At 41.9% G+C, this 23,537-nt stretch overlaps 1 protein-coding gene across 1 annotated transcript in view; it reads right to left on the bottom strand.

Moving 5' to 3' along the window:
- PIGN (phosphatidylinositol glycan anchor biosynthesis class N) overlaps positions 1–23,537 on the bottom strand; it is a 363,689-nt gene that overhangs the window by 140,177 nt on the left and 199,975 nt on the right. The window contains exons 16-18 of the mRNA XM_073678652.1: positions 19,142–19,241; positions 16,510–16,602; positions 16,050–16,141 (exon numbers count right to left, since the gene is read on the bottom strand). Coding sequence (XP_073534753.1) covers positions 16,050–16,141; positions 16,510–16,602; positions 19,142–19,241 — 285 coding nt within the window. The remainder of the gene's footprint in view (positions 1–16,049; positions 16,142–16,509; positions 16,603–19,141; positions 19,242–23,537) is intronic.

Raw genomic sequence — 23,537 nt, forward strand, 5'->3', positions numbered from 1 at the left:
CACTGCAGGGTTCGGAAGGGAAGGAGCACCATTTGACTTTTTGAATGTAAAATTTGTCTGAATAATTATCGGACGCCATGTTGCGTTTGGAGAGCTCCTGATGTTCCTAAACAGTGGAAACCCCCCACAAGTGACACTATTTTGGAAACTAGACCCCTCAGGGAACTTATCTAGATGTGTGGTGACCACCTTGAAGCCCAAGGTGCTTCACAGAAGTTTATAATATTGAGCTGTAAAAATAAAATTTTCACATTTTTCCCACAAAAACGTTTTTCATCCCTTAATTTTGCATTATCATAAAGGTAATAGGATAAATTGCACCATGAAATTTGTTATGCAATTTCTTCTGAACACGCTGATACCCCATATGTGGAGGCAAACCACTCTTTGGGCGCACGGCAGGGTTTGAAAGGGAAGGAGCGCCATTTGACTTTTTGAATGTAAAATTTGTTTGAATAATTAGCAGATGCCATGTTGCATTTGGGGAGCCCCTGATGTGCCTAAACAGTGGAAACCCCCCACAAGTGACACCATTTTGGAAACTAGACCCCTTAGGGAACTTATCTAGATGTGTGGTGAGCACCTTGAACCCCAAGGTGCTTCACAGAAGTTTATAATAATGAGCTGTAAAAATAAAATTTTCACATTTTTCCCACAAAAACGTTTTTCATCCCTTAATTTTGCATTATCATAAGGGTAATAGGATAAATTGCACCATGAAATTTGTTGTGCAATTTCTCCTGAACATGCCGATACCCCATATGTGGGGGAGATCCACTGCTTTGGAGTACGGCAGGATTCGGAAGAGAAAGGAGCGCTATGTTGGCTGGGATAGGTGGCAGACACCATGTCACATTTGAAGAGTCGCTGACATGCCGAAACAGCAGAAACCCCCACAAGTGACCCCATTTTGTAAACTACACCTCTCAAGGAATTCATCTAGGGAAGTAGTGAGTATTTTTTAATTTTTAAATTTATACCATTGGGCAGTGAGAAAAAGCATAATTATATATTTACTACAAAAAAATGTTTTACCCTCAGATTTTACATTTTCACACAGGGCAATGGGTACAAATTGTGCCGAAACGTGTCACGCAATTTCTTCTAAAAGTGGCAATACCCCATATGTGGCTGTATCGTACCGCTCAGCCATACGGCGAGATCCGGGGGGGACGGAGTGCTATTTGACAATTGGAGAACAAATTATTGTAGAATAGGCATTTGGATTTGGGAGCACAAAATTTTCTGAATTTCTTTTCGGGGGCAAGGGCCATTTCGCTTTTCCAGAGCCTTTCTGCTACCAGTAACTTGGAAGTCCCTTATATTTTTAACAGATGACGGACCTGAGTGGGGACTAGCTTTTTTTGAAGACTGAGTTGAAGCTTTTATTGGGAACATTTTACATAACATTTATCCGGCGCTCTAGGCTGAGCACTTACATCGGGGTTTCCATCTAAATTTCCAAGTGATATAATTCAGATGAAACCCCTGCAGGATCCATTCACTGTAATGAGGCAACAGAGTTACTCTGGACTCCGTCTGGCCTCTGTTTAGCGGTGTCCTTTTTTTCAGAAGTGCACAAAACTGTGGCCAACCGCACTTTTATGCACGCCTAAAACAAATGACACCGTGGGATCCCAGGCCAGACGGCATCCACAGTGCCTATATCTGCCTCATTACAGGGAATCTTCCATCATGGGTTCCGGCTGAATCACATATTTCAGAGATTTACACGGAAACTCTGGTGTAAGCGCTTAGCGCAGAGCGCAGGATAAATGTGAGCAGAGCATTACTGCGATCTTTGGGGGACATAATAAACAAATCAGTAGCAGGTGAAGAATTGGTTTTATTTATTTTTTACGCCGTTCCTCGTGTGATATAACTGATTAGATTACTTTATTCTTCGGGTCGGTGCGATTACAGAGATACCAGATTTATATCAGGTTTTTATGACTGACAGCTGTCACACACTAAGAGATGCTTTTTTTTGCAAAATCTAGTTTTTGCATCGCCATATTTTGAGAGCTATAATTTTTCCATATTTCGGCCGACAGAGTCATGTGACGGCTTGTTTTTTGCGGGACGAGTTGACATTTTTATTAGTACCATTTTTGGGTACGTGACATTTTTTGATCGCTTTCTATTCCGTTTTTTTGGGAGGTAAAATTAACAAAAACCAACAATTCAGGAATTGTTTTTTGAGGTTTTTTTTATGCCGTTCTGCGTGTGGTAAAAGTGATCAGGCAGCGTTATTCTTCGGGTCAGTAAGTTTACGGCGATACTACACTTACTGTATATTTTTTTTATGTTTTGGCGCTTTTACACAATAAAACAATTTTATAGAAAAAATATTTTTTTTGCATTGCTTTATTCTGAGCGCTATAACTTTTTTATTTTTCGGCTGATGGAGCTGTATGGCAGCTTTTTTTTTGCGGAACAAGATGATGTTTTCAGCGGTACCATTTTTATTTCCATTTTGCTTTTTGATTGCATTTTTTTCCACTTTATGTTTGGCGATATGATGAAAAAGCATATTTTTTTGCTCCGTTTTTTATTTATTTTTATTACGGTGTGCACAGAAGGAGTTAATTAGTGTGACAGTTTTATAGATCGGGTTGTTTCGGATGCGGCGATACCAAATATGTGTACTTTTTTTGGTTTTGCATACATATACGGATTTATTGGTTTAATATTTTATTTATTTATTTTTATTTATTTTGTGATTTTTTTTAACAGTTTAAAAACATTTTTTTTTTACATTTTTACTTAGTCCCTGTATGGGACATTAATTTTTATTTTTCTGATCACTGATCTCATGTAATGTAATAGACATGTATTACATTACATGAAATCTTTGCTGACTGTTTCACAGTCAGTGTGTTCTGCCAGGCTTCAGCTGCAGGCTGAGCCTGGCAGGACACCATATATGGCAGATCTGGAGGCGGTCATGTGACCTCCAGCTGCCATAGCAACGCCAGGTCCTGGAAGATATCAGGGGTCGTCGGAGAGGTAAGTAAGATGACCCCCTCTCCTCTGTCTATCTTCTATATGCCGCGATCACTATAGATCGCGGCATATAGAACATAGCAAAGGGTTAACATCATTGGGACCTGATCCAATCAGGTCCCGATGATGTCCCCTGTCAGAGCTAACGCTCTGCACCGGAATCGCAGCGCTTGCAGGACCCTGGGGGGCCTGAGCGCTGCGGGACCACCCACCGTTTTTAAACGTCAGCGCTGCACAGAGCCCAGCAAGCGCCGACGTTTATCTACAGTGGGCGGTCGGGAACCGGTTAAGAGAGCAGATGCTAAAATACCATTATAAAGGAGCAAACAAGTATTTGAAGTTGCTGGTTCCTTTGGAGTTCCGCGAACCTCAAGGAGTAGGATCCTCCAGAGGCTTGCAGTTGTGCATAAACGTAGTATTAAACAGCGCTCACAAGAAATTAGAAATGGTTCCAGTGGGCCCAGACATACACGAAGATTTATTTTAAAACAGTCAACTGATGTTTGCTATGAAAACCTGGATGGTCAAGAAGGATGGAGTAGTGGATGGTTAGTGGATGGCCACAATGTCCCAAAAAGGCTGTAATGTCAGGTATTGGGCCGCAATCATAGGGAGAGAGCTGGTAGGGCCCTTTAGGATTCCTGAAGGTGTGAAAATGACCTAAACAAAGTATATAGTTTCTGACTGAGCACTTTCTGCCATAGCTGAAAAAGAAGAACCATGCCATCCGTAGCAAGATCATCTTCATGCATGACAATATAACATCTCATTCTGCAAAGAATACCTCTGAGTAATTGTCCGCTATGGGCATAAAAGGAGAGAAACTCATGGTGTGGCCACCATCCTCCCCTGACCTCAACCCTATTTAGAACCTTTGGAATATCCTCAAGCAAAAGATGTATTAGGGTTAGAGGCAGTTCACATCAAAACAGCAGCTCTAGGAGGCTATTTTGACATCATGCAAAGAAATTCAAGCATAAACTATCCAAAAACTCACATGTTCAATGGATGCAAGAATTGTGAAGGTGATATCAAAGAAGGAGTCATATGTTAACATGTAACTTGGCCTGTAAAGATGTTTTTGATTGAAAACGCTTTTGATTTCAGCAAGTGAGACCTCTTAAGGCTGCAAATCCAACAAATTACCATTTTCACTCCTATGAAATGTTTGGTAACTCTGTTGTGCATAATAATTTGAGACAGTGCATTTTGAGTTTTTTTACTTCTGAAAAAAATACTGTTATCATTGGGAGATTTGTCCAATAAAATGTGATTTGTACTCTAACAGTTGATTTGAAAATTGTACTGACTCATTTCCATCGACCATTTAGGAAAATCTGATAAAAATAGCATTTGCATCATAATTTGGAACACGATATAAAAGCCGAAAAGCACAATCCAAGCTTTAAAAAAAAAAAAATAAAACATCCCAAAACCATGATCTTTGTAAACCTGGACTATTTATGGTCCCAGCTGGGGGCACATTGTCTCTCACATGCAGTTGGAAGGCATATCGCTGTATGGTGCTTGAGGACCAGAATTTGTACCTATCCCAATATCTGTTCCAGCTGCACTCCAAGAACAATGCCAGGAGGCAGTACAGGACATTAGATATAAGCCTGCAGCTGCCCGCAGAGCATTGCGGCTATGTATTCATACATTTATTAAAACCATAAATACATTTTCCTGCTAAAAATAAGCATATGGGCTCAAGAACATATTTCATATTGTATAAATATAGAAGCCAGGTCCATTTTCTTGTCTAAGTGAACTTTTCAGATACTATTTGTTCTAGCCTCGCATTGTCCTGAAGGATTATCAAGCTAATATTGGAGCACATGACATTTGTTCTGACAACTGGAACCAAAGCCGTTCATATTATTAACAAGCTGAGCAGGGTTCTACAAAGGATGACAAAGTAATCTCCAATTTGTTATAGCTTATTTTTTGTCCTTAGTGGTAAGCACATGGGTTAAGGGGGAAGATGTGCAATATTTCAAATGGGAAGGCATTCTCTGAAGTATTTGCTGACCTTAGGTATATGGTTCATTGCTTCTTATAATGAAAAATGGAGACAGCTATTGTGAATGAAAAAAAAGTATATATCTCCATCTCTTCCATAATGAAAATGAGATAAAACATGTGAGCCATTCGCCTGTTAAGAGCAGAGGCGAGTGCACTGCTGATGCAATGCTTGCACATTATCCATTTTCCAAGTCCAGAGACATGTACTTGCCAAGGTTTCTTTTGGGAATAAAATGCTATACACCAATGTAAAGGCGGTATCAGTGAACTATGACGAAAAGAAGTATTAAAGTGGTTGTCCACTACTAGGACAACCCCTTCTTGTTTTAAATGTTTGGCCCAGATAAAATAAAAAAGCTTATACTCCCCTCCCGTGCCGATGCCGTTCCAGCGGTGTCGGCACTGGCGGGCCCGGGGCTCTGGTGCGGTTGTTGGGACATGTGATACCTGGCGCCCAATCAGCACTGGAGTCACTGTCCCCATCTTCAAATGTTTTGAACATGAAGAGGAAGTCAGAGATCAGCTTACCAAGGTCAGCCTAGTGCTAAACAATGTCTTATCGGAGAGCACTTGGCCAACTGGTTGTCTAGTGAAATTCACCACCAGAGAAATTCATCATACATCTATAGTTCTTTCAGATCTGAAAAATTAAAAGTTGAATCCAAGATGGTGGCATTCAGGAATTTCACCATTTTGGTGACATGGGCTTTCCTTACTTTTGAGATACCCTTCATTATGAAATCACTCTCAATGGTCCAAAAGGGGATGTTCTCCAGCACCAAAGGAAAGTAGTTAAAACTTAGCCTTTAATCATATAGGATAAAAACAATGGGAGAACGTGTAGATATTAAAAAAAAGAAAATCCATAATGTTTACGTGTTGCGTGTAGAAAAACCCTTAATCATATCTATCAGCTATTTTTATCCCATATAATTAAAGGCTAAGATTGAACCACTTTCCTTTGGCGCTGGAGAACATCCCCTTTTGGACCATAGCGAGCTACTAGACCTGGAAGCCAGACCAATGCATATTCCGTGCACTACACCCAGACCACAGACGGGACACTTATCTCTAACATATAATTAGTCAGCTGAATTGACATTTTTATATTTTTTTTTATTATGAAAAGCATTAATCAATAATTTTCCAATAGCAATATTAGCATAATGAACAAATGATCTGCAGAATACAAACCTGTACAAACCTGTTTCCGCTTTGTCTTGTTCAGCACTCGGTGGTGATGGCCTTTAAATCCTTTACAGCAAATTTCCTTTATATACAGATTAACAGAGTTGTAAAACCAGCTTTGTGCTGCTCATGCTTGATTGTTTGCTACAGGGCAAACAATTGTACTATATTCACTTGTGATAAAATAAACGGGTATATCTATAGCATGAAATAAAAGGGCCACTTCAGTTATCACAATAAACCTATTTTATACGGTTATGCTTTTAATACACTTGCCGGGAAAGCACTCTGCCCCCGTTTTCTTTTTTTACAATCTGTTAGCAGCAAGGATTCTGCCGTGTTCGTGAATCCAATTCGTCACTTGCGCAGTACTAATATTGATTTGATTTTTTTTATTTGGGGAGGTGGAGAGGGAGTTTGGAGCTAGCACATTTACAGAGCATGGAAAAATGTACAGCAATAATTTCATTCATCTCAGTAAATAACAGCATTATGAAGTGACTGGTAGCGCAGAGTATGGAAACAAGCATTAAGGAATTTCCAATAACGTTTCCTTCCATTAACCTCTTAATTCCTAGGACATGTTTTCATCTGAGAAATGTGAACGGAGATCTTATATTCTCAGCACTTTTTTGGATTCCAGTGGTCAGAATCTCACTGGTTACACAGTTTTTTTGTGGATTTTGGAGCAGATTCTACTCTAAAATCCACATAAAAAGCGATCCAAACACCATCCATCCTGTAGTGTACATGGTGCTGTTTATTTCCACATGTGGAAAAAAGCTTTCCATATGCCCCATACGCCAAGGGTCCGATCTATCTAAGGGGCAGTCCGCTACTTTATATCAGATCAGTGGGATCATATGAATAGATGAGGATCTGCACCATCTTACTGCGGCCAACATGTAGCTGACAGAGCCATGCAGAAACGCTACACAACTGAGCACATCCGGCCTCCGGCGGAATAGTGAAAAGCTGATTGGCTGGGGTGCTACGCCAATATGGGTTATTTTTAGTGGCGTAACTTACTGCAGAAACTTACTCCAGCCCCGGACTGGAGTAACAATTCTACCAAAGGTGTATTGCACTTGTAAGATGCACCTCTTAATGAATAAGACGCATCTTACTCCAGCGGACCTATTCAGAAAGGGTGCTTTCTAACTGAATTATTCATCACGTTCAGTGGCCCCGTCGGCGCATATGCCTACATTCTGTTCTGTGGGGGGTCCGGACACAAGACCCAACGGGACTACTGAACGTGGCGAAGCATTCAGAATGAGAGCACTCTAAGACAGGTGGGCAAACCACCAGTCTTAATGAATCGGGGCCTCAACCAGTGTCAAAATTGACTTCAAAAACTATACAAAAAAAAACGTTTTTTTTGCACATTTTTTGATGATACCAGATGTACCCAAACTAGAATGAATTATTACTCAAAATGAAAGACAAAGCTTCACAAATATTCTCAATACATGCAGGATCGTTACTCATCAGTTCCAATAAACCCCACACAAGCATTCTCATGGCGAAAGCGGGGATATAGGCTTACTATACTTCTAAGGCTAGTGAGCAGCCCCCTTCAACTCTCAGCTTAATCGACAGTATATCCTGCAAATGCATTGTAGTATCCTTTAATGAAGGTACGCTTTCCAACACAAGTATCAAATATCAATCCAAAAATTCAGATGGTGGTTTTGTAGTAGGTATGCAATCTTCAACTACTGGATAACCTGGTAGGCCCAATATCAGAAAAAAAACCTGCATTCCCCACCTTCCCCCTTGGTAATAACAACTTCAACTTTGCTGTATATTTATTTGTAGGGTCACCTTTAGGACCATGTATATACACGCTGTTCAAAAAAATAAGGGAACACTTAAACAACAGAATATAACTCCAAGTATATCAAACTTCTGTGAAATCAAACTGTCCACTTAGGAAGCAACACTGATTGACAATCAATTTCACATGCTGCTGTGCAAATGGAATAGACAATAGATGGAAATTATTGGCAATTATCAAGACACACTCAATAAAGGAGTGGTTCTGCAGGTGGGGACCACAGACCACATCTCAGTACCAATGCTTTCTGGCTGATGTTTTGGTCACTTTAGAATGTTGGCTGTGCTTTCACACTCGTGGTAGCATGAGACGGACTCTACAACCCACAGAAGTTGCTCAGGTAGTGCAGCTCATCCAGGATGGCACATCAATGCGAGCTGTGGCAAGAAGGTTTGCTGTGTGTCAGCGTAGTGTCCAGAGGCTGGAGGCGCTACCAGGAGACAGGCCAGTACACCAGGAGACGTGGAGGGGGCCGTAGGAGGGCAACAACCCAGCAGCAGGACCACTACCTCCACCTTTGTGCAAGGAGGAACAGGAGGAGCACTGCCAGAGCCTTGCAAAATGACCTCCAGCAGGCCACAAATGTGCATGTGTCTGCACAAACGGTTGGAAACCGACTCCAGGAGGGTGGTATGAGGGCCCAACGTCCACAGATGGGGGTTGTGCTCACAGCCCAACACCGTGCAGGACGCTTGGCATTTGCCACAGAGCACCAGGACTGGTAAAGACGCCACTGGCGCCCTGTGCCCTTCACAAATGAAAGCAGGTTCACACTGAGCACATGTGACAGAAGTGACAGAGTCAGGAGACGCCGTGGAGAGCGATCTGCTGCCTGCAACATCCTTCAGCATGACAGGTTTGGCAGTGGGTCAGTAATGGTGTGGGGTGGCATTTCTTTGGAGGGCTTCACAGGCAGCGATATGCTCGCCAGAGGTAGCCTGACTGCCATTACGTACCGAGATGAGATCCTCCGACCCCTTGTGAGACTATATGCTGGTGCGGTTGGCCCTGGGTTCCTCCTAATGCAGGACAATGCCAGATCTCATGTGGCTGGAGTATGTCAGCAGTTCCTGCTAGATGAAGGCATTGAAGCTATGGACTGCCCCGCCCGTTCCCCATACCTGAATCCGATTGAGCACATCTGGGACATCATGTCTCGCTCCATCCACCAACACCACACCACAGATTTTCCAGGAGTTCGCAGATGCTTTAGTCCAGGTCTGGGAGGAGATCCCACAGGAGACCATCCATAACCTCATCAGGAGCATGCCCAGGCATTGTAGGGAGGTCATACAGGCACATGGAGGCCACACACAATACTGAGCCTCATTTTGACTTGTTTTAAGTACATTACATCAAAGTTGGATCAGCCTGTAGTGTGCTTTTCCACTTTAATTTTGAAAGCTACTCCAAATCCAGGCCTCCATTGGTTAATAAATTTGATTTCCATTGATGATTATATACTTAACAAAAAAGTGTGAAACAACTGAAAATATGTCTTAAATTCTAGGTTCTTCAAAGTAGCCACCTTTTGCTTTGATGACTGCTTTGCACACTCTTGGCATTCTCCTGATGAGCTTCAAGAGGTAGTCACCGGAAATGGTTTTCACTTCACAGGTGTGCCCTGTCAGGTTTAATAAGTGGGATTTCTTGCCTTATAAATAGGGTTGGGACCATCAGTTGTGTTGTGCAGAAGTCTGGTGGATACACAGCTGATAGTCCTACTGAATAGACTGTTAGAATTTGTATTATGGCAAGAAAAAAGCAGCTAAGTAAAGATGGCCAAGCACTCCTTCTCTACGATGGCATAGTTTTTTCACAGGAAGAGAGTTTCCTACTCAGGAACAGGACTGGATGTTCATCCCCATCTATTTCCTGGGACAACACAGCTCCCAAACCGACCTCGGAGGCGTCCGTCTGCACCACGAACTCCTTAGTGAAGTGAGGCGCGACTAAGATCGGCTGTCCACATAGGACGAGCTTCAACTCCTGGAATGCCATCTCCGCTTCCAAGGACCATTTGGCCATCGATGTCTTCATGCTCTTAAGACGATCAGTCAGGGGGACGGCTATCATGGCAAAATTTGGGATAAATCGTCGATAATACCCACAATTCCCAGAAACGCACGAACTTGCTTCTTGGAGTTCGGTTGCGGACAATTTCGGATAGCCTCCACCTTATTTATTTGCGGCTTTATTTCGCCCCTTCCGACGACGCAGTCCAAGTACTTTGCTTCTTCCTTCCCAATGGCGCACTTCTTTGGCTTTACCGTAAACCCTGCCTTCCTTAGCGCATCCAGTACCGCCTGGACCTTCTTTCTGTAAATGACTTTCCCAATCCGGGCTGAATATTACGATGTCATCCAGGTAAGCTGCGGCGTAATTCTTGTGAGAGGCTAGTATCCAGTCCATGACCCTCTGGAAGGTAGCTGGGGCTCCCTGCAGATCGAACGCATCCTAGTGTACTGAAAGTACCCGTCAGGAGTAGAGAAGGCTGTCTTCTCCTTGGCAATTGGGGACAAGAGAATCTGACAGTACCCTTTCGTTAGGTCCAGGGTGGTGATATATCTGGCTGACCCTAGCCTATCAATAAGCTCATCGAAGCGAGGCATAGGATACGCGTCGAATTTTGACACCTCATGCAGCTTCCGGTAGTCATTACAGAACAGCCATTCTGCATCCAGCTTCAGCACCAGGACAAGGGTGCTGGACAAGCCGCTTTTTGACTCTTCAGTGACGCCTAGGCTCAACATTCTCCTCACCTCTTTGGAGATCACCTCGCAGTGGGCTTCAGGAATCTGATACGGCCTTTGATTCACCCTCACATGTGGCTCTGACAAGATTTTGTTTTCGACCACCTGCGTACAACCTGGCAGCTCTGAAAACAGGTCCCGATTCTGCTGAAGCAGCTCTCGGCACTGTTACTTCTGGGCCGGTGATAGTGTCTCTGCCATCGTGACATCCCCGACTCGGGTTTCCGGATGGGGACCCATGCATGTGGCTACCACCGGCTCCCTGTATCGCCAAGGCTTGAGCAGGTTAACATGGTACATCTGATATGGCATCCTTTTTCCTGGTTGGTGGACCTTGTAATTGACGTCACTCAACTTTTCGATCACCTCATATGGCCTTTGAAACTTAGCCAGAAATTTACTTTCCACCGTGGGGATAAACATCAACACCCGATCTCCAGGTCTAAACTGCCTTAGTCTCGCCCACGGATTGTAGACCCTGGCCTGGGCCCCTTGTGCTTGAAGGAGTCACTCTCTTACAATCGGCATTACCCTCGCGATCCGGTCTTGCATCTGGGCCACATGCTGGATGACGCTCCGGTGGGGTGTTCCATCAGCTTCCTAGGTCTCTTTCACAATGTCCAATAGTCCCCAAGGGTGCAGTCCATAAAGCAACTTGAAGGGTGACAACCCCGTAGAGGCCTGGGGAACTTCCCTAATGGAGAATAGCAGGTAGGGGAGTAGGCAATCCCAGTCTCGGCCATCCTTCTCCATGACCTTTTTAAAGCATAGACTTTAGGGTCTTGTTGAATCTCTCAACCAGGCCGTCTGTCTGTGAATGTTACACAGACGTCCGGAGTTGGGTAATTTGCAGAGCTTTACACAACTCGCTCATCACTCTCAACATGAATGGAGTTCCCTGGTCCATCAGAATTTCCTTTAGCAGGCTCGTTCAGGAGAAAATATGGACTAGTTCACGCGCTATACTACAAGCAACCCCACATGGTTCAGGAACAAACACAAGCTCTCTTCAGGAGCTAACTTTTCCAGACACTGAACCCTGAATGCCTCAGCTGGCTGAGTATTTAAACTCCCCAGACCACACCCTGAGGCGGAGATATGGTGAATGGCCTCCGGTCGTTCACAATGGCCATTCACAACAACCACTCCCAAATTAACTTAACCCCTCTCAACAAATAACATGCTAGAGGAAACTTAATGGTTTTAGTTCACTGAAGCTAATAGCCTCAGGAAAACATATCTCCCCTCCAGCACTTTAACAGTGACTTTCTCACAATATACAGTACAGACCAAAAGTTTGGACACACCTTCTCATTTAAAGATTTTTCTGTATTTTCATGACTATGAAAATTGTACATTCACACTGAAGGCATCAAAACTATCAATTAACACATGTGGAGTTATACTTTACAAAAAAGTGTGAAACAACTGAAAATATGTCTTATATTCTAGGTTCTTCAAAGTAGCCACCTTTTTCTTTGATGACTGCTTTGCACACTCTTGGCATTCTCTTGATGAGCTTCAAGAGGTTGTCACCGGAAATGGTTTTCACTTCACAGGTGTGCCCTGTCAGGTTTAATAAGTGGGATTTCTTGCCTTATAAATGGGGTTGGGACCATCAGTTGTGTTGTGCAGAAGTCTGGTGGATACACAGCTGACAGTCTATTCAGTAGGACTATTAGAATTTGTATTATGGCAAGAAAAAAGCAGCTAAGTAAAGAAAAACGAGTGGCCATCATTACTTTAAGAAATGAAGGTCAGTCAGTCCTAAAAATTGGGAAAACTTTGAAAGTGTCCCCAAGTGCAGTTGCAAAAACCATCAAGCGCTACAAAGAAACTGGCTTACATGAGGACCGCCCCAGGAAAGGAAGACCAAGAGTCACCTCTGCTTCTGAGGATAAGTTTATCCGAGTCACCAGCCTCAGAAATTGCAGGTTAACAGTAGCTCAGATTAGAGACCAGGTCAATGCCACACCGAGTTCTAGCAGCAGACACATCTCTACAACAACTGTTAAGAGGAGACTTTGTGCAGCAGGCCTTCATGGTAAAATAGCTTCTAGGAAACCACTGCTAAGGACAGGCAACAAGCAGAACAGACTTGTTTGGGCTAAAGAACACAAGGAATGGACATTAGACCAGTGGAAATCTGTGTTTGGTCTGATGAGTCCAAATTTGAGATCTTTGGTTCCAACCACTGTGTCTTTGTGCGACGCAGAAAAGGTGAACGGATGGACCCTACATGCCTGGTTCACATTGTGAAGAATGGAGGAGGAGGTGTGATGGTGTGGGGGTGCTTTGCTGGTGACACTGTTGGGGATTTATTCAAAAATGAAGGCATACTGAAGCAGCATGGCTACCACAGCATCTTGCAGCGGCATGCTATTCCATCCGGTTTGCGTTTAGTTGAACCATCATTTATTTTTCAACAGGACAATGACCCCAAACATACCTCCAGGCTGTGTAAGGGCTATTTGACCAAGAAGGAGGGTTATGGGGTGCTACGCCATATGACCTGGCCTCCACAGTCACCAGACCTGAAACCAATCGAGATGGTTTGGGGTGAGCTGGACCGCAGAGTGAAGGCAAAAGGGCCAACAAGTGATAAGCATCTCTGGGAACTCCTTCAAGATTGTTGGAAGATCATTTCCGGTGACTACCTCTTGAAGCTCATCAGGAGAATGCCAAGAGTGTGCAAAGCAGTCATCAAAGCAAAAGGTGGCTTCTTTGAAGAACCTAGAATATAAGACATATTTTCAGTTGTTTCACACTTTTTTGTTAAGTATATAATTCCACATGTGTTAATTCATAGTTTTGATGCCTTCAGTGTGAATGTACAATTTTCATAGTCATGAAAATACAGAAAAATCTTTAAATGAGAAGGAGTGTCCAAACTTTTGGTCTGTACTGTATATATACACACACACACACACACATATATATTTACATTTTTTTTCAGATAGTTTTACTATCTGTAGCTGTTCCTTTTCATTTTAAAATTAATTATAAAATTGAATGTCCTGCTCTCCAGTTAGGTAATATGATCATATGGTGACCCATTGAGAATCACACGGTTTTATGTTCTCTGGAGGGTAAAAGTCACCATTTCAGTTACCAGAACTTCCTGAAACAAATATCATAGTTGATGATGAAGATTACATAGCTAGTTTCTAGAGTTGGGGAAATTAATTGAAGTGCAATTGCATTCTACTCGAATTTTAATCCTTACTCAAGATTCCACATTGCAGATTTTTTGTAATTTATTCCACGCAAATTCAGCAAAATGGTGGTCGGCAAAAGGTTAACAAGCAAAAACAAAAAAACGAATACTTATCTGACTGGTCATCTCATCTTTTCATTCTCCCCCCATATGGTTCTTAGTTCATCTGCTTACCACCGCCGCAGGCTGCATCTAAAAGCTAGTTTGGGACTTCCAGTCGTAACTAGGCCCAGGACAACCCTGCGCAGGGTCATCCTAGGCCTAGTCATGGCCAGAAGTCCAGGCCTAGCATGAAGATGCAGTGTGAGGCGGTAAAACAATGCACCGAGAACATTATGAAGGACAGTGAGCAGCAAAGATGTGTAGCCCCCAGAGAAAAATAAGGTACATTGATTTTGTGCAGAATAAATTTGACGCAAATCAAATTTTCCCGGTAAAATCCGGGTGATTTGGCGAATTCGAATCTCATCAGAAATGCTCGTCTCTACCAAAATCACATAGTTACAATGTAGGAGCTCACAGTTCAGTCTCCCTCACTATATAATTAGAATCTATTTTATTTCGGAGAACATATAGGAGGGGCTAATCACAGTATGCCCTCAGAAAATAGAGATGGTAGTGGCTCGAGCTGAACATTTGATGCTGCACTGATGTATCATGGGATTTAGAGCAGAGGATGGAGGAATAATATGCAGGATGGAGAAATAAGATGCAGGATTAAGGCTGGGAATCAAGGTGATATCTGACAAAAAAGAAGCTGAACAAGAAGGAAGTACACCATGTATAAATGAAGTGTAACAGGTGTTCAGGTGGGGGTGCAGTTACTGTATATAAGAAAAGTTTTAGGGTAAGTGCACACGATGCAGAAATGCTCAGGATTTTTTCCTGAGCGTTTCTGCATCTCTCTGGCAGGAAAAAACGCATGCGGATTGTACATGCGGTTTCCTGCCAGGGACATGCGGAAATGAAGCGGTCTTCACTTTCATTTCCGCATGCGGGTTGACAAGCGCTTCCCAAGCGATTTTAGCATCACTTGGAAAGTGCTTGTCAACTTTACACTATATAAATCCATGCAACCGGCATGGATTTATATAGTGTGTGATGTCAAAAAATAAAAAATAAATATATACTTTACCCTCTGATGGCCCCCGGTGTCCTGCTTCATCGGTCCCGGCTGCCGGCAGTGAAGACTTTAGGACCTTTCGACGTCAGCGTCACGTGACCCGTCACATGACTCTGACGTCAGCGAAGGTCCTTCATTCAACCGCGAAGTGCCCGGGAAGCCGGCAGGACGCAGCGCGGGCCGTCAGAAGGTGAGAATATATATATTTTTTATTTTATTCTTCTTTTTTTAATGGTACCTGGGTCTGGATGCGAGTCCTCTCATCCACACCCGGGTACCATCCGCACATTAGACCGCATGAAAAGCGCATCAACATATACAGTGATGCGGATTCCATGCGGTCTAATGCAAGTCAATGGCGGCAAAAGAGCAGCGTTTCCGCAAAATTAATTGACATGCTGCGGATTTTTGACCGCAGCGTTTACGCTGCGGAAAAATCCGCATCATGGGCACAGCACATGCGGATTTCCATTGGGGAACATTGCTGCCCTTCTACCATGCGTTTTTCATGCGTTTCCGCGGCGTTTACGCAACTGCAAAAACGCCGCGGAAACGCATGAAAAACGCATCGTGCGAACTCAGCCTTAGGGTTTCTTTAAAGGCTCAAGTTGTCTGTTGCTCTCAAATGTAAATAAAAAAAATAAATAATTGAATAAACAAGCAAACAAAACCAAACAAAGAAGCAAAAAATATCAGATTATAAATGATCCAAGATTATTTTACGCACAATGGAATAACCATCAGGAGCTCAATCAAAGCAAGAAAGTTGTTTCATTATTGAAATAACATCCTTTTTCCCCCCTGACGCCACAATCGCTCACGTGCCTGACAAGGCTCACTGAATCAGTGCATACTAAATGTGATATAAAGCTTTTAAGAAGACAATGTTGATCTTACACCAGAGTGATATTGGGCTCCCTTCCAACAACAGGCATCAAGGGAAACACCGCCAGCAGCAAGCATAAGAGAACCCAACTCACAGTTGTTATCTGCAAAAGGACAAAAAAAATAGTAAATATCGGTAAGAGCACTGTGGGAGATCATGTATTCAAGGAGAACTGACAGAACAGCAAAATCAATCCTACTGTTTTCTAAGCATGGTTCTGCAGGGAAAGCAAGCGAACGGAAAAGAAAGCTTTACAACAACACGTAGTATAGGCTGCTAATAATATAGTCTAGGACACGTAACATTTAGGAAACCAAAAATGGTAATTTTGTCGGGATGAATGTCTAACTGGACCTGAAAAGGAGTCTCTTATAAATAAACTAGACATTCAATGAACTGTTTTAACATGTATTATAGAACTACTTGGAACAGTAAAGGTTCACACAATGGTTCAGACAAATTTTTTTATACCTTTCCTTTGATCCACAACTTCATCAGCACTGGCCAAAAAGCAAAAAACACCAAACCAACAGTAAGTACCCAACGATAGAAGAAGCTTAGAACCTAATGGCAGAAAAAATAATATTGTCAAATTCTATTTTAAAAATGTACAAGACTTTATAAGACTGTATGATATATTACATTTGATAATGTTGATACCAGCAAGAAGCAATTATATTAATTGAGTAGTAAACTGAATATTTGCACACTAATGAATGGGCCTGAAATGTAATTTCAGATGCAGTAAATGGACAGACAAGGCACTGTTCTGGGAAAAACGCCAAATTATATTTCCAAAATATTTAACAATACAGACATATTTGGCTTCTTTAAGATAAATGCATACAACTTCTTAAAGCTAAGCAAAAGAATGTAGTAATTCTCCTGAAGCAGCATTTTATGATGACACTAGTATCCTACCTCATGTAGCCGTATTATGGCTCCAATGAAATCTCATCATCGGTTATACTATACTAAAGACCCCCAGAGTACACTTATTTCCCTAAACCCCAGACCAATTTCCAAAATTAAACGGCCATTCTTAGGCACTAGCGGCAGCTAGTGGAGTGGGTGCTGAGGCAATGGAAATGAGCTGTGTGTACATCTATTGGGGAGTGAGTGGTAGACATGGAACACTTATACTGAACTGAGTCAATGATAGCTAAAGACCAAGATGGATCGCTTCCATTTGCTGCTATTTGTTACCATGGGTTTCTTTAAAAGAAGAGAGTTCTGGTTTTCAATGGTTGGCTACATAAACATACCAGGGTATTTAAAGTTGCAAAGCTACTGGGTTCCTTTCCCTTTGGAAATAAATAATATAATATATAGTATAAAAGAGTAAGTTGGTGCTTTGCGTACCTCACTCCTCCACAACCTTCTTTACTCTCCCACCTCCTTTTTATTTTACACTTAATCTTTCCCTTCTTTTCCTGTACCACCTCCAAGCCTATACACCTGTATCCCCCTCTTGTTCTCTTGTCTTTTTACTCTCTTAATTGTTCTCACTTGTAACTGTAGATGTTTGGTTAGAATTGTTGATGGGGTACATACCCAATTATGTACATTTTACACTTGGGCAGTGCCTCATGGATACAGCAGAAGAAATCCTAATGCACATTGGGTTCTTCATCTTCTTGTTAATTTTGTTGCATACAGATTGTCTCATGTATTGATACTTATAAATTGTTTCTGCTATATTGCTTTCTATATCAGTAATAAAACTTTAAAACCTTTAATAAAAATTGCTTTATATAAAAATATATGATTCATCTTTAATTTTTGTTATGAACACAATATAGCATTAAAACAAGCGGAAAGGGAGTCAAGTAAGAGTATGTTGCTAAACAAGTGATACAGCCAGAGAAACATCTGTATCATATGATCACTTCTTTCAAAATGGCCTCACCTGTACCCACAGTTACCAAAAGACCCAAAATTGCTGAGACTGTCCCAAATATTTGGAAACAGGAAATCAAAGCATATCTCAGTCAAAAAAAGAGCACTATTCCATTTACTTCATCCAAGCAAGACTATTACGGCTTGCTTTTGAGCAGTACTTTGGACAGTACAGGGTCTTTATGGGGTTGTCCACTACTTGGACATCCCCTTCTTAAATGTCCAAGTCCCTCGAATAAAAAGGAAAAGCTTATACCCCCCTCCTGAACAGACACTGGGTCTCCTAATGCTCGCATGACACTGTTATGTTACGTGATTGCTGTAGCAGGTCAGTGGCCACTAATGGGCTGCGGCACTCACGTAACATAGCAAAGTGATGCAAATGACGGGAGCTGGGACATGGCGCTGACATCACTGGAACAACACCGTTGTTGGAGGAGAGTATAAGCTTTTCTTATTTTACTCGGGCATCTAAGAACAGGTTGTCCAACTAACAGGCGACCCCTTTAAAGAATACCTATCACCAGTTTGGGGCTGCCCTTTTTATTGAAGAAAAGAGTGGGCCACGTCAGACTTGGGATTTCACTAAATATCACCTATTAACAAAAATGTTCACATTATTAGAGAATTTAACATTTTGTAATCGCTTACTAAAAGATGCATCAGAGCTGGGTTAGTGAAAAATACAAGATCTCCCGATAATATGTCAGATCTTTGAACCACTTTTGTTAATAGATGATATTTCGTAAAATCAAGAGTCCGAGGATGAACACTTTTTTCTTACATAAAGATGGCAGCCCCAGGCCAGTGATGTCATCCAAGTGCAGGCCAACATATCCAAGGAATAAGAGAATACAGAAGATGAGGATACTAAGTTCTCCATCTTCTCCACACCTGTGATATGATTCTCTCATGCAAGAGAATCGGATCACACTAAGGTGACACTCAGATCAAACTCTGAAAGAGTGTCATTAGCATAATCGACCAGATTCTCTCGCTTGAGAGAATAGGTGGCCGTGTGATCCCTTACCTAAATATCATTATGTTAGCAAGTGAGATGTTGACAGGCATGCTGTACCCTAGAAACTAATGTTAGGGCAACTCACTAGTGAAGCTGAACTCACTGGTTTCTTATGTCAACATAGTTCTATGTGACTCCTTGGAAAAAGAAATTAATCAATGTCATCATTCGAATTTCACTCACCAGTGTTTCAACCCCCATGATAACCATAATAAGATATGCCAGGATTCCAAGTGGCGAAACAGTCGTAAGATACATTCGGAATTCATGGATAATCCAAAACCTAAATGTCAAAATAAAGGAGCATGAAAAAGCAATTCTGAGGCCAATAACATAAAAAAAGAAAATAGTAAAAAAAAGAAAATGGTAAAATAATGTGTCTGATAAAGAATGAGACGAAGGATTGCTTGACTGACCTGTTCAGATATATACTTTTAGAAATGGGTGAAAACATATAGGACATGCATACCAGCAAGTTTAACAAACACCTACCTAATGCAGAATGACTGAATCAATCCTTAGCAGCTATGTATTATTAATATGTTTAATCTGGAGGAAAAGCAGTATCATGAGGCCTGCAACTGCCTAAAAAGACCGGCTGATCTAAGCAAAACTCCGAGCTTTGGGCTCATGCCACGAAGATTAAATTAGTTAATAAGTCTTACAGAAGACTTGTTCTACTCAAGGTGTTCATAATGTTTAAAAAGCAAAACCGCCATGGTGAAGAGGGAACAGGGATTCAAATATTGAGCTGGCAAGTACATGAAATCTCCACTGAGGTACTATATTTGGTCTTGCTGTAAAAATTTACACAAAGGTCGAACATCCCCAATGGGTAAAAATTCTGATTATATCATATTTATTTATTTTCACAACTGGAAAAGGAATGATTCGATAGTTAATCCATTTTAAGCAATTTTTTAGAAGAGAGGGTCCCAACTTGGAAAAATGCAATGCATGGGTTAAAATCTTAAATGTCCCAACTAGATTCAGAATCAGGGTTTTAAGGATGCAGAGATAACAAATGTTTATTTTATTCATTTTCAGAATGGGAAAAGAGGGAGATTCAACCTTTTAGCTTTCTTAATTGGTTTTTAATATTTTGTACATTTTTTAACTATTTTCTTTAAACATTTTTTAGCGTAGCTAGAGGACTTCAACCTGCCATCAGCTAGCTCTGATTGCTTTTGTTAGAGTCAGGTACCAGCTGTATACTACAGCCAGAACCTGCACTATGTGGAGTGGGGTCAACTTTGGAATAAATCGGGAAAGGGGCTAAATTATCCTCGACATTCATGGTTACATGAATGTCCAGTCACCGTGGTTGGGCAGCACGGTGGCTCAGTGATTAGCACTGCAGCCTAACAGCACTGGGGGCCTGGGTTCAAATCCCACCAAGGACAACATCTGCAAGGAGTTTGTATGTTCTCCCCGTGTTTGCGTGGGTTTCCTCCGGGTTCTCTGGTTTCCTCCCACACTCCAAAGACATATTGATTGGGAATCTAGATAGTGAGCCCCAATGGGGACAGTGCCGATAATGTCTGTAAATTGTCTGAATTGTAAAGCTAAGGAATATGTTACTGCTATATGAATAAAAAGATTATTATATTATTATTATTATTATTGTTACACCCAAAGGCTAAATCCAATATAGACCCAACACTGTCCACAGATGAGAGTTAGCTGCAGTCCATCAATTCCAGACAATCTCAGTTAAGTAACCTAAATGCTTCACTTGAGCAAATCTTTCCCCTGATATTTGATAGAGTACAGCATATCAGTGTAGGCAAAACACATAAAATGGACACACCTTCTCATTTAAAGATTTTTCTGTATTTTCATGACTATGAAAATTGTACATTCACACTGAAGGCATCAAAACTATGAATTAACACATGTGGAATTATATACTTAACAAAAAAGTGTGAAACAACTGAAAACATGTCTTATATTCTAGGTTCTTCAAAGTAGCCATCTTTTGCTTTGATGACTGCTTTGCACACAGTCCCGGCGTTGGGAGCAGTGACTTCCGGCAGCTGATCTCTCCTTGTGAGAAGCGCATGGCAGTGACGTCATGCGCGACTCACATGGAGAGATCAGTGCGGGAAGACAGGAAGCAGCGCTGGAGGAGAGAAGAAAGGTGAGTAGGAGTGTTTATTTTTTTTTATGTGCAGCATGATGAGGATTAGGGGGACCATGCATACCAGGATAAGGATGAGGGGGCATACATAACAGGATAAAGATGAGGGGGCCATACATACCAGTATAAGGATGAGGGGCCATACATACCAGGATAAGGATGAGGGGTGCCATGCATACCAGGATAGGGATTAGGGGTGCCATGCATACCAGGACAGGGATGAGGGGGCCATGCATACGAGGACAGGGATGAGGGGTGCCATGCATATCAGGATAGGGATGAGGGGTGCCATGCATACCAGGACAGGGATGAGGGGTGTCATGCATACCAGGATAAGGATGAGGGGTGCCACGCATACCAGGATGGAGGGATGCCAGGTATATCAGTATGTGGATGGGGACAACGTATAAAAGGAAGGGGGGGGGCATATATACCCCCGGGCCCGATACAGGAGCACAAGTGCTGCGGCGATGGCGCGCGTCCCCTTAGGGAGGGCTCTGCGTGCCCCCTCTGGCACGTACGCCATAGGTTCGCCAGCAATGATCTAGGCTTTTAGTTGAGATGAATCTGTGCTGCACTTTATGTACATGCTCAGAAGTGACGCAGGGCTGTGGAAATGAAGTTGGAGTCAGGGAAATTGAGGAGTCTGAGTCGGTGGTTTGGCTTACCAACTCCACAGCCCTGGTTAAATGGAATCTGTCAGGTGATTTTTTTTAGTATAATACTAATAGTATCGTGAAATAGGACTTGGGCAGCACTTTCAGGATATGTAACTGTTTATTACTGTATTGGGTTTCTTGCTGTAAGCACTGGAGAATTTACAGCCGCATACCTGTGGTCAAGGATATGTAAATCCAAAATGAATATGCATCCCTACCCACACCCATAATTCCACCCATCCCTCTAAGTCAGAGTCAGTGATATTCATTTTGGATTTACTATGCACTGATCACCACGCCCATATCTCAGCACCAACGTCAGTGCTAGTAAAAATCCGCCCATCCGCAGCTAATCATCCACCAGATGAAACATACAGATGCTCTGACCTGGCACCTATGCAGCGATCCCCTGCACAGTGTTGCTGTTTTATCAGCAGGAGATTATCACCGCAGGACTAGGTATAAGGTGCAGGCGAGTCAGACTAATCTCAATAACCCCGCCCCCACCACTGATTGGCACAGTGTACACAAGAAGCTGCCAATCAGGGGAGTGGGCGGGGTTATACTCAGCTCAGCATTATGACCACAGCTACCCTCTACAAAAGATAAAACAGGGATTCTGTCAAAATTACACCAAGAAGTCCACTAAGTGATACATCGCTGAAATCAGGATCTCTGTCCTTACATCATACAACTCTCAGATTACATAGCAAAAACCTGCTGACAGATTTCCTTTAACTGCATATTGCTAATACAGTGAACTCAGTACTAACGGTAAGGTTTGGAGCTCTTTATTTCAGAAAAAATGAGTTTTGCATCAGGAGATTAAAAAGGTACTTTCTACATATGGTAATCCTCAAACATTTGATGCGCCTTTATTGCTATAAGAAATGGTATATACAGGAAAGTGGAAATTTCATAGCCAAAAATTATTGTAATGATTGAAACAAATATACTTGTGAAATACAAATTTAATGCAGTTATTAACAAAAAGAACGTGATCATGCCCAAATTTACCAGTTTTAAAACGCAGCGACATAAAACATTTTCAGCAGTAAATTAAAGGGAACATGCAGTCATATATGTGGTAAGCATATTATAAGGCAGGGGGAGCCGAATGGACTGAGAAATAGTTTTGTAGAAAAAGTTTCAGAATAATTTGTAATTCATTAATTTAAAATACTGCTGTGTCGAGCAGGTGGATAGGTCAGTGATTGACAGCCGTCCTTGTAGAAGTGCATCCAGCTGTCAGTCACTGAATAAAGCTGTCTACTTGACTCCTAAAGAGCAGGAAATAAAAAGAATCTTTTCTCACAAGACAATATAACCATTTATTCAGCTCTTCTGCTCTCTAACCTGCTGCCCACAGACTGCACTGATTGTCAACAAGACAGGTTCCAATTATGTCCAGTAAAACCATTCAATTTTTTATTTAATTTTTTACATTAAATGTGCATGAGTGAATTGATCTGACAAATGCAAGTATGTAAAATATTACTAGAGACTGACATTTAGACTGGTCCTAGATGTGACCGGAATGTAACAGAGAAGCCTGAGCCCCAGGAAGATGCTCTTTCACCACATTATACATTGTTATCCTCATGTGCTAAATGCCCTCATTTAACTTATGCTATTGTGATTAAACCCCGTGTTCAGAGCTTCAATCATCTATTATTATACCTAATGAAAGGATTCCCCTATAATGAACCTTTGCTGTATGTCCAGGGACTGCATTGTCAGCAATTCTCCTGTGTCTCTATCACTCAAAGTTGTAGATTTC

Source organism: Phyllobates terribilis, unplaced genomic scaffold (genome assembly GCF_046119375.1).
Source record: "Phyllobates terribilis strain yellow unplaced genomic scaffold, ASM4611937v1 Scaffold_4__5_contigs__length_816908805, whole genome shotgun sequence".
Taxonomy (NCBI): Eukaryota; Metazoa; Chordata; class Amphibia; order Anura; family Dendrobatidae; genus Phyllobates; species Phyllobates terribilis.